This window comes from Dermatophagoides pteronyssinus, unplaced genomic scaffold (genome assembly GCF_027571235.1).
Source record: "Dermatophagoides pteronyssinus isolate colony J.1.1.1.1 unplaced genomic scaffold, Derpt_VIB-CSIC_2022.12 sq0004, whole genome shotgun sequence".
Lineage (NCBI taxonomy): Eukaryota > Metazoa > Arthropoda > Arachnida > Sarcoptiformes > Pyroglyphidae > Dermatophagoides > Dermatophagoides pteronyssinus.
Window position 1 is genome coordinate 839,586 of NW_027461528.1, and position 12,714 is coordinate 852,299.

At 28.2% G+C, this 12,714-nt stretch overlaps 1 protein-coding gene across 2 annotated transcripts in view; it reads right to left on the minus strand.

Annotated features, from left to right (window-relative positions):
- Nucleotides 1-1,930: 1,930 nt before the first annotated feature.
- Nucleotides 1,931-12,714, minus strand: part of LOC113788564 (uncharacterized) — a 35,331-nt gene continuing 24,547 nt past the window's right edge. Inside the window, exons 2-14 of one of the 2 annotated variants that reach the window (XM_075819730.1) lie at nucleotides 11,969-12,103; nucleotides 11,374-11,757; nucleotides 10,881-11,240; nucleotides 10,485-10,781; nucleotides 10,293-10,384; nucleotides 8,093-8,462; nucleotides 7,443-7,874; nucleotides 6,878-7,330; nucleotides 6,624-6,812; nucleotides 5,981-6,515; nucleotides 5,544-5,866; nucleotides 3,097-3,854; nucleotides 1,931-2,442 (exon numbers count right to left, since the gene is read on the minus strand). In XM_075819730.1, the coding sequence (XP_075675845.1) occupies nucleotides 2,086-2,442; nucleotides 3,097-3,854; nucleotides 5,544-5,866; nucleotides 5,981-6,515; nucleotides 6,624-6,812; nucleotides 6,878-7,330; nucleotides 7,443-7,874; nucleotides 8,093-8,462; nucleotides 10,293-10,384; nucleotides 10,485-10,781; nucleotides 10,881-11,240; nucleotides 11,374-11,757; nucleotides 11,969-12,103 (4,685 nt within the window). In that variant the 3' untranslated portion in view covers nucleotides 1,931-2,085. The remainder of the gene's footprint in view (nucleotides 2,443-3,096; nucleotides 3,855-5,543; nucleotides 5,867-5,980; nucleotides 6,516-6,623; nucleotides 6,813-6,877; nucleotides 7,331-7,442; nucleotides 7,875-8,092; nucleotides 8,463-10,292; nucleotides 10,385-10,484; nucleotides 10,782-10,880; nucleotides 11,241-11,373; nucleotides 11,758-11,968; nucleotides 12,104-12,714) is intronic. The other variant, XM_075819731.1, reaches the window with a different exon arrangement.

Here is a 12,714-nt window from a genome sequence, read left to right on the forward strand (position 1 = left end):
TCATGGTAGAAAAAAAAATATTTTTCATTTTCATCAATACTTGTCATCATCATCATTGTGAACAACAAACTAAAATTCTGAACATTTTACTGAACTAACTAACAAGGTAAAATTTTTTGTTGTTGTTGATTTCTGAAGAAATGGCCAAAAGATAATCAAAAAAACGACAACAACAATGAAACAAAAAAAAAATATCAAACAACAACAACAACAACAAAAGAATTATTATTTTCTTGGAAAATAAAACTTCAGAATCCAAAATCACAGAAGAATCCAGAATTTAAGAAAAAAAAATTCTTTATTTATTTGTCTATCATCACGATAATAATAATGTATATCTAAAATGTGTGAATGGAATGAATGAAATGGAATGAAAGGCATCAAAGTTTTCATTCATTCATTCATTGACTTTCAATGAAAGAATAAAAATTGTCAAAAGAATGCACCAAAAAAAAAAAGTCAAATTGAACTGAATTACCAGATTGAGCGCCCAAAAATGATGATGATGATGATGATTATCAATTATTTTCTTCACACACACACACATAATCTTCTTATCTTTTGATATCGATTCATTCAAAAATAAGTGAAAGAAAGAAGAAAAATTAACAAACAAACAATACAAATTTTCGACTTTCTGAAAAAATTTCTTTTCATTTTATTTCTTGTCTTAATAACTTTTGTTGACACAATCGAAAACGCAAAACAATCGATACATATCAATCACTGTACTATCGAAAAAGCTATTTACACCTTTTTGTTGTTGTTGAATACAATTGTTGTTGTTGTTATGGATTTATTCTTACTTTCTTTTTGTAAAATAAAAGTTATCTGGAAACATCTGGGAATGAAAAAGAACAAAAAAAGAATTTCAAGAATTGATCCTCCAAAAAAAAAAACTTGAATTGGATCAGAGTTAACCCTACAGAATTTTTCCATTCATTTATAAATCTGATGTATGTAGCGTAATCTAGTGTCATCATAATGAACTAATTTGGATTTTTTTTTATAATTTAAAAAAAATGAAAGCCTAAAAGCATTTGGATTTTTGAAATGTCAAAATAATAAAAATAACTGAAAATCACCGAAATAATCACTATATTACCATCAGGAATTATTCTGCAAGCAGGAATTTACCAATTGCTATTTTTTTCATATCGCCTTCGGTTCTGGTATTTGTTTGGTTGGTTATAACTTTTTTTTTGTTTCAAATGATGTGACCACTTTTCGTTTTTTTTTTTTCACTAATTCCGAATAACAATAATTTTTTTTTTGAAAAAGTTTCATTTTTTGTTTTTTTGTTTTTTTGGAAAAAAAACTAAATTTTTTCCTCTTGAATCGATTTTTTATCCAGTCCAAAATTCAGTTTTTTAAATATTTTGATGGCCATTTAAAATTCAAGCGTTTGACGGGGGGAGGTTGAAGCTTAATTTTTTTCTCTCCCCACAGTCGATTATCAGCAGCAGCGGCAGAAGCAGTAGAAAAAGCTCTATTTTTCCACATTATAGCCATCATCATTATCAAAAAAAGTGTTTCCGTTTCGTTAAGCGATGGACGATTATTTTCGCTACAGTCAAAATAAAAATTCAAATGATAAATTCAAAATTCACTTGGATCAATCAAAATTCACATTATTTAAATTTAAATTTAAATGGATCTAATGATGATGATGATGATGATAATAAGAATCGATTATTTCGTTCATCACTTTCCATTATTATTTCGAATGAATGACTTGATTTTCATCATTATCATCAACAACAGAAAGAAACTTTCTTTTTCTTTTTGTTGAACTACAAAATTCCCAAGAAAATTTCCAGCCAGACGAATCAAAATTGTCATTTTATTATCATGATGATCATCATGATCATGACAATGTTTCCTTCCCCTCTCACCAAAGTAATGATGTAACATTTAACCATTTTATAAATTAGCAATTGATTTAAACATTTCTTTTTTATTATTATCATTATAATAATAACAATCCTATTACATAATATTTATACAGTTTTTTATTATTGTTTAAAAAAAAAAAGAAAAAATTTAACATTATTTTTTGACAATTTCCGAAAACAATTTCTCGAATCATTCAACAAATCGTACTTTAATTGCCGATTTTGGTTGTAATTGTATTGATGATGATGGTGATGATGTTATAGCTGTTGTTGTTGTTGTTGCAGTGGTGTTGGTGGCCATTATCATTGATTGATCCGATATCAACATCCCATTCATAGATGTTGTTCGGAAATTTGATACTTGTCGTATTGGTGTTGTTGTTAACATCATTGTATTATTATGTAATTGAGAATTTTTCATAACAGGTGTCGCTGTTGTTGTTGCTATTTTTGGTACCAAATCTGCTGATGTTATCACTACCGATTGATCATTCGTTGATGATGATGCTGCTGATGATTGAGATGATGATGTTAAGATAAATGAATTCTTTATCAGAAAGAAACAGAAAAAGAAAAAGAAAAAGAGAGAAGGAGAGGGTTAAAGAAAACAACAACAAAAAACGATTTTAGCAGTAGTCATTATTAATTGATCCAGAAGAATTGCGAGAGAGAGAAAAGAGAAAAGAAACTAATGTTGTACAAAGATTTCTGCTTTGTTTTGTTTTTTGTCTAACAAATTCAGGTCATTCGGTTGGTTGTTTTGTTTTTTTGTGTTTTTTGAAGATGGATATTTCTCGTTTTTATTCGGTTTGCAAACAAGCAGATCTGATCTCTGACAGTATTAACTAACCAAAACAAACAAACAAATAAATCTTGAACAAAAGATGCTAATTCAACAATTTCTTCTTTAACACACAATGATATTCCTTAGTTTTTTTAACATCTAAATTAATGATTTTTTTGTTTCTCATTTCAACAACAACCAAACATTCTCTCAATGACATTGGATTGAGAGAAAAAAAACCTAACAACCAACAAAAGGTTAATTAATCAAACCGTCAAGAAAGTCTTGTTTATTTGTTTTTCCATTCCTTCAACATAATATCATTTTCCCATTTTCTGTTTTTCTTGTGAATAAAAAGATGTCATCTTTGAAAAAAAAAAATCTTTGGTTATCATTAAAATTACCCTTAATACTTACATTATGTAATTCTGGTTGTTGTTGTTGTTGATCGGTTAAATTGTTTATAGCAAGAAAATTCTGTTCATCTTGATGAAGTTGTAGCGGATGATGATGATGATTACCATCGATTATCATTGGATTCATCGTTGGATTATCTTCGGTTATATAAACGGTAAGCTCTTCAGGAACCAAATGCTGTTGATGATGATTATGATGATGATAATCATCAATCTGTGTTATGGTTGATAATGGTGATGATGATGATAATTGTGATGGTGGTGATGGACAGATTTGTACATGTGAATATTGTTTATTATCATTATTTGGTAATGATGAATTCATTATGGTCATCGGTAATAATTCTGTACATAAACCAGGATTATATTGTTGTTGCTGTTGTTGTTGTTGTGGATGATGTAATAAATAATCGATTTGATTTTGATGATTATTATTATTGATAATCGATGGTGATGGTTTCGATACAATCGATTGTTGTGTTGTTAATTCTGAATATGATCCATGATGATGATTTGGATGTTCATTTTGATGATGATGACAACCACAACAACCACAACCACCACAACAACAAGAGCAATTTATTAATGTTTTCGATGTTTTTAATCTTGGTAATGTTGTTATGTTTATTTGATGATGATTTTGATGATGGTGGTAATCCGAAGAATGATTTGTATGAAAAGAATGATGAGGATGTGGTAATAATTTCATTTCATCATCTTGGTTGATTCCTTCAATCATTTTATCATTATGATTTGTACCTAAAATGAATGAAACAAATGAATGAAAAAACAAACAAACAAACACAAACAAACAAACATTATTATCAAATTGATTTTTGTGGCTTTGATTATGTAATTTACAAACAAAACAAACGAAAAAATCGATTGCTGTTAATGAGATTTCCAAAACCAAGAAAAAAAATTCAATATTCTAATGATGATGATGATGATTGTTTGATGGCAACAACAATTTTTGTTGTTTGAAAATTTAAAATTCAATCAAAAACGTATTTTGTTTTTCTCATTTTCTCTCCTCATTGTTGTTGTTGTTTGCTTGATTATTCTGGTTTTGTCTTTTTTTTTTTGTTTTTGGTTTTGTTTTTTTGTTTCCAAAAAATCAATAAAACCAAAGTATCATTGTCATTTGCTCGAATCTCTTCGTTTGTTTTGTTTTGTTTTGGTTGAAAAAAGAAAGGAGACAAATATTTCCAAATTGACAATTTGCCTTGCTGTTTACCCAAAAATTGGAATAATTTTTTTGAAATGCTATTCGATTCTGGTTTGATTTGATTTGTTTAATTCGGATTGGAAAAAATAACAAAAACAAAACAGCAAAACAAGAATCCAAATGCTTGAAACCTAGAAAAACTTGAATTGGCTGGCTAAATGGATATGGAATCCATTTCCTTTCCTTTTATTTTTAGATTTAGATTTTTTTTGGATTTTTTTTCTGTTTACCAATTTAACATTTCATCTCTGTGAATGGCATTATAAATTATTGATTTTTGCTTTTTTCTTTCGCCTCTCTCTCACTCTCACTTATCGTTTATGGTTCATTTTTTTTCTTTGGTTTTGGAAATCGAAATATTTTTTTTTGTTGAAATAAATAAATAACATTGGGGGAAGACAAACAACACTAAAGGGGATACGCATCATCATCAGAGGAATCTTGATTTTTGTTCTTCTCCAGCCAGTTTCCCAAATTATTGTAATTGTTTGGGTGACCCGATTTTATTCGGTTATCGGTATATGTTCGGAACAAATGTTTTGCATATGTTAATGTGTGTGTGTGTGTGTTTGGTTCTTGTTTATTACCCGGGGAAAAAAATATATAAGATTTCTTCGTTGGTTGTTTGTATTTGTTTGTTTAGGTTTGATTTTCAACAAGAATAACAACACCCTGTATCGTTGATATTTGAAATCGAAAATCGGTATATCAAAACTGACCAAATAAAACATTTATGAATTTTTTCTCTCATCTTCCTCATGTACGGTGAAAATTTTTCCTTCGTTTGTTGAAAGGCCAGTGAATGACATTACCAGATAGTGGTGGAAACAAATTCTTGCCATTCTGTGAATAAAGAACCAAAGAAAACAACACAACAGAACAACAACAATAACCTTGGAAAATACATTTCGAATGATTACTTGAAACAAAACACAAAATGATTGATACGATTGAACAATGTTTTTTTTTGTAAATGATGATGACCATATACACACATAAATGGTAAATTATATATGATTACTACGGTTATATTTTCTGTTCATTTTTTTTAGTGGAATTACATTTAGCAGAAGAAGAAGAAAAAAACGTATTTGTTTGTTTTACGGGCGTTTGTGTTTCGGTTTTTTGTTGTTTTTTAAAATATTTATTTTCCATCATTTTTATTATTAACACCGAAAATTATGAATGAATGGAAAGAAAAGTCAAATCGATGTACTTACAATGTATTAAATGATGATGATGATGATGATGTGGTGGTGGTGGTGGTGGATAATGTACGATATTTTTATCCAAAATACTTTGATTGTCATTATCATTACCGTTATTATGAAATGTTTTGGCCATTTGAACTATTTGACAATGTTTATTAGTTGATGTTGTTGAAAATGTTGATAACAATTGTCCACTGCAACTAACGTGATTATCACCATCATGATTATCACCGTTGATTGTTTTAAATTTCATTAAATTTCCATTCAAATTTGCAGTTGTTGTTGACATTGCTGTTGGTCTATTTAATGAATTTGATCTTGAACTGCATCTTCTGTTTGTAAGAAAAAAAATCCAAAGAAAAAAATGAGAATTGCAAATGGAAAAAAAGTTTAGAATGCGAAAACGATGATAATGAAGAGGGAAACAAAAAAGAAAAGAAACATACATTGTTTCCGAATTAAAATGTTGTTGTTGTTGAACAGAATTACCGGAAGAATCTATGTTGTTGTTGTTGTTAGAATTTGATACTTTTTGTAACAATAATAATGAATTGGCAATCTTATCACCATCATCATCATTATTATTATTCTGTAATGTAGTTTTTTTATTATTATTATCGGTGATTGTTGTTGTTGTTGTTGTCATTGTTGTTGTTGTTGTTGTTGTTGTTGATGGTGCCATAATAATAATAGCATCAGTTGTTTGAACTGTACTATCATCATAACCACCACTATTAACAACAACAACATTCATTTGATTCGTTGAATTTATTGCCAAAACATCTTGATATTGTTGTTGTTGGTCACCAATGTCAAAAACATTTCCTATTCGTATTGTTTCATCGTTGTTGTTGTTGTCGTTATTTCTAGTTGTTGTTGTTGTTGTTGTTGTTGTTGATGTCATTTGTTTTTCATTATTCTGGTTATTATGGTTATTTTCAAAATGATTTTTGTTGTTGTTGTTGTTAGTGTTTTTAGAATCTAAGAAAAAAGAATTTTTTTTTGTCCATAAATTACATCCAAAAGTAATAAATTATCTCTATGAATTTTAAAAAATGTTTTTTGGTTTTGCTTTCAGCAAATATTTACTTTTAGAATATTTTTTCGTTGCTGTTGTTTTAGCTGTTTTAGTTTGTTGTCGTAAACGTTGTCGTCGACGTTTTAGACGTATTGAAAACATAATAATAAAAATACCGATCGATGTTATCAAACAACCAACGATGAATATTAGTAAAAGAAATGGACGAATATTATTTAAACGAAATTGTTCAATGTGTTCTATAGTGACCAGGAAACCAAAGAAAGAAAGATTGGATTTTTTTTCAAATTTTGAAAATTCTTACCCAATTTTTTTGGCTGACCAACCAGATTCGTAGCCGGTACAAGAATTCTTTCACTTTGTCCACCCATTTGATTAACAGCATAGATAAATATATTCAGATTATCCATATCATCAACCGATAAATTATTTACATCAAATCGAATCATTGCTGATGACGAAGAAGAAGATGTTGGTGTTTGTGTTAAATTTCTAATTAATTTATGATTTAAACCATTATAAATTAATAAAATATAATTATAATTATAATTATAATAATAGTTGCTATTTTTTGCCGATAGATGATGCTCATCATCATCATTATAATCATTTATTTTTGAATAATGTTTTTTCAAATAAACGCCACTGTTATTCAATGAAGATGAAGATGATGATGTTATCGTCAATGGACATTGTACAGTTAATGATGTTGATGTTATATTATGTAATGAACAATTTTTTGGCGCCATTGGTGTTTCTATACACAAACAAAAACAAATATTAGTTGTTTGGACAAGTTTTCAATGTTTGTTTGTTTAAGTAAAGTTAACATTGTTGTTGTTGTAGTTTTTTCGCTATGATTTACGAACCTGATTTATGAATATGATATATACATGGTCGATGTTGACGACCAATACGATTTTGTGCAAAACAATATAATGTACCAAAATGTTCAATTGAACTAGGACGAAAATGTATAACACTACGATAATATGGTATTTCAAAATTTTCAATATTCATTAATGGATGTTTTTGTTGTTGTTGATTTTCGGATGTAAAAGAAGAATCTAAAACATTGTTATCATTGTTGTTCATGTTGTTGTTGTTTGAATGTTCAACAATGATCGACATATCAGCTGCTGTAGGCGATGCGGATGATGATGTGGATGTGGATGATGAATTAAATTCCCAGAAAAACATAACATCTTTTGGATCTGAATGTACAGTACATTCAATGGACAATTGTTCAAATAATTCCAATTCAAATGTCATTGTTTTATCCGTTGAACAAATTGGTGAATCTTTTTTGGATGATGTTTTTCATTCATTTTGTTTGTTTTTCAAAAACGAAAATAAAAATGCAACAAATTAAATTTCATTTGAAACAGAAAAACAGAAAATTATTTCAAAGATTGCAAAAAGTGAGTGATAAATGACCAAACAAAACAACGAAAAAAAAACATTGTAATTCAATAATTTTGTCCAGAAAAAACATTCCACATTCCTTCATTTAACTTACATTTAACATTAAGCTGTACAATTTCACTAAAACTTTTACCCAAACGATTACGAGACCAACATTGATAACCACCAATATGTTTATGATTAACATTATTGATTATTATTGAATTATTTCGTATTTCGATTCCATTATCGTTATTATCGTTGTTGTTGTTGTCGACAACATTATCATTGTCCGAATCAATTTGATTATCATCGTCAAAATTATCGTTTCGATCATCATCATCGCTGTTATGATAATGTTGTTGATGTTTATTGATTGCTTGTCGACTTTCATTCAATTTTCGATTATCATCAACATTATTCAACGTTTGATTCAATTCGATTCCATTGAAAAGCCAACCAAATTCTTCTACCGATGGATTTGCCTATTTTTCATTTTTTTTTTTTGTAAAATGTCAGAAAAAAAATCATTAAAATTTCCAATCAAATCAATGAAATTTATCAACAACAACAAAATGATCTCAAGAGGCAAAGATGTCATAAAATGATCGCTGATTGCTTCATAATGTTGCTGTTTTCAACTAATCAAAACTATAATTAACTGTGTGATTTATTATTAAGCATCTCGTGATCCAGAACATGCTCTTCCTTGCTTCTTATCAACAACAACAACAACAAGGAAAAAAGATTACGATTTGTTTTCACAAACATTTTTCTATATTCGAAAAATAGCTTCAGGGTTAACAAAATGATAACAACCAAAACAACAACTGGACAATCGATTTTTCTAATTGAATTTTGGTTCTGATTCCGTGTAATGGTGATGTGAAAACGTAAAGAATTTCATATCGGCCAACTTTTATTATTATTAGTGGAGTAAAAAAAACAAAAACAAAAACGAGAATTCCATTGAATTCCAAAGAATTCTTAAGCATTCTTGATTCTTGATTCGTTTGTTCATTCCAATGACAATATCATCATCCCTTTCGATCATCATTGATGATTGAAAAAAATGGCCATTAACAAACATTAACAACATTAACAACAACTAAACAAGATAATTTGGCTAACGACTTTAGTAGTGCAAAATCAATTTTTTGTTTTTCATTTTCACATTGCTAATATCATTGGACATTTTTTTTTGAAGAAGAAGAAAATATTAATATCCAAGAGAGTTGAGAACATTCGGTTTTTTGTTTGTTTTTTCGTTTCGTTTTGTTTGTTTGTTTTCTGTTTTTTCAATTCCAATATTTTTTTCTCATTAAAAATTCCACTCTATTGACTTTGTTCTTCGTTCGTTAGTCGTTTGTTTCTTCATTCGTTTGTTTCACACACAAAAACTGTCATCCAAAAAGAAAAATAATAATTTTTTTTTGCTTCTTCGTTCAATTCTATAATGATAATGTCGATGTGCGAAAGTAAGATAAAGATGTAATGGATGTAAACTATATCGATTGATTATAATGATGTTGATTATTACTTAATTTAAGAAATTCTTCAAAGTGAATCCGAAACAAACAGCTGGCTAGTTCTCTCTCTCTGTTTGTTTGTTTGATTTAGTAAATATCATCATCATTATCAAAGTTGAAATGACAGAAAAGAAAAACAGGAAATAAACAACTCATCATATTGCGGAAACGTGCTAGTGAGTGCGGTTGAAGAAATCCAAGAAAATCAAAGATACTAAGAAGAAATTCTTAATGACAACTTTCATCATTATAATGGTTTTCATTTGATATTTGATTCACTTTTTTTCAAGCATAAATTTTCAAGTTGATTTAAGATTAATTTGACAAAAATGAAAATAATGATAATGATGATTTCTTTCTGATTTCTGAACAAATTCATTAACTTCAAATAAAACCAAAAATAATATCATTATTTAATTTGATTTTTGGCTTTTGAACAAAAAAAAATCTAATTAAAACCAAAAGGAGAAAACCATACATTTTCTATAATTAATGTCAGTCAAAATGAAAAAGAAAAACTTTAAATTTAGTTATTGACAACAACAACAACGCATAGAGTCAATCAATGTGATTGTCTCTTATGCGATGGTCAACAACAACAACAAAATCCGATTATTATTTTTTTTTCTATCTGATTGATTCAATCCAATTATATACTGATCAATTTTTTTTTTCATCGAATAAATATCGATAATATAATTGAATTATCGTTGAAAAATCACCGAAACAAGGTTGATTGATCAATTCAATCTCAAGATGATTATTATGGTGACTATTTTTACTTACTTGAATATTACAATCAAAATAGACACTACTATGTTCAACAATTTCCTGTTGTTTAGCATTTGCTCCCAACAATAATGATAGGATTGGTGCATCTTTTTTTTACGGATTCCGGTGGATTTGAAGAGAAAAGAAACAAAAATGAATTGATTAATTAATGAAAATTGATTATGGAAAAGTAGTTAATTTACATACATTGTATATTCAATTCAATTCGATCTTCTAATTTGAATTGTTTGAATTGTGGATTTTTAGCCACACAACTTAATTGTCGACCATTATCATCGATTGTTGGTATGAATGCCATATAATTAGTTGTAACGGAACCATCATCTGATGTTGTTTCACTAAAATGTTCCAGCAATTTTCCATCTTTATACCATTCAATTTTTGCCGGTGGTCTTGATCCACTTGATTGACAAATTAATTCTATTCGTTGGCCAACAGTCATATTATGTAATGGTCGTACTATTTTTACTTCGATTGGTTTTACTAATTTTGGATTTTTTGATGACAATTTTTGATTGAAAGTAAAAAAAAGATAGATTTTCATTTTCAGGTTTTAAATTCAAACAACAGAAAAAAACTTACAATTTAAATCGATTAATATTGTTTTAGTAACAGGCACTGTAAGATTTGTATTTATTGATTCACATGTTAGAGGCATCATAAGATGTTCACGTAACATCTTTTTAAATGTTATCACATTTTTTACTATAAACATTGTTGTTGATGATGATGATTTTAATGTTGTTGTTTCTTTATCATCATTAACAACAATATTATAATCACCAATCATTTGATCACCTTTCCACCAACGAATTTTTGGTTTTGGATAACCACCTTCAGATAAACAAGTTAAATTTAACGAATCATCTTCATTAAATGGACCGGCAATATCATTAATATTATTATTATTTTGATCATATATTAATAATTTATTGGCTGGTACTTTTGTTTATTTTAATTTTGTTGATAATCATTGAATTTGAAATTAATAATTAGTAGTAGAAACAGAAAATAATAATAAGTTGTGAAGTGTTAAAGTGTTAAATTTCATTTCATTTGATTCAATATAACTTACCAATCACATTTAATTTCATCACTCGATTAATAGTACGATCACGACGAAAATCAACACGACAACGATATTCAGCTGTATCATGTGCAATTGTTTGTTTAAATTGTAGATATGAAATTGGATATGTTATATTGAATGTTACACGATCATCATTATCATTATCATTATTATTATCAATACCATCAACACCTAATATTGTTTGATCGAAAAAATGTTTAGCCGTTTTTAAACTATTACCAATACCGCGTGCATCAACCGTATATATTGGTGTTGATTGATCATCACGATACCATAATATTAATGATACATCATCATCACTTGTTGGTGGTGTTATATTACATGGTAATGATATTGTTTCACCAATTAATGCATTATATGGTTGATATTCTTCATATATTCGAAGTGATGTGTGTGTGTGTGTGTATTTTTTCAATGTAAAATGAAACGAAAATAAGGTTAATTAGTTATTATAAAATTACGAAATTTACAAACAAAATCAAAAAATCAAATATCATTATCATCATTCTCAGATTTCTATTCCGGTTTTCTGTTGTCAAAATTGATTATTTTCCAGAGAAAAAAATTTAGAAAACTTTACTTTTATAATATCGCATACGATGGTTTTTACCACCACCACCACCGCCACCACCAATAATACTAGTAGCTTGATTAATAATACCATTTGGTCCATTTGGATTATTTGTTCCAAATGTTGTTGTACGTCGTTCATATTCTATCACGGGTAAAGGTAGGGAAAGAAAATTCAGTTTTTTTAATCTAAAAAAATGTTTGCTTTTTGCCATTCGATTTGAACATTTTTTTTAACACTTTGAAAACAAACGGTTCTTGTTGGATCAATTCAGGGTATCATACAGATTTTCTCTTGGTGCAAAAGAAGAAATCCATTAAATTTGATTGATAATATCTATTGTATCTGACCAATAGGAAAAACAATGCGATGTGTTATGTGATGTAATGTGATGATGATGGCCCCTATGGGCCTTTAATCTATCATCTATCATCATATTTGTAATATATAAAAAACAAAAGCAAGAAAACATCAGACATTATTCGGACATCTTTTAGATAGACTCAATAATGTTTTGGATGTAATAGTGTTTGTGTTTGATTTCAATGTAAAAACAAAAACATCCAGTCAGTCAGTCAGTCAGTTTAGTTTAGTTATCCCGTGAAAATTCCCATCAGTATTACGGTAATAGAAAACGAACGAATAAATCTATTATATGCATATCAGTCATATCCGTGTTAGTGTTGTCAGCAGTTGTTGGCTAACTGATTTTCCAAAATGATTTTTTTTGTTTTGTTTTTCCTTTCAGGGTTTCC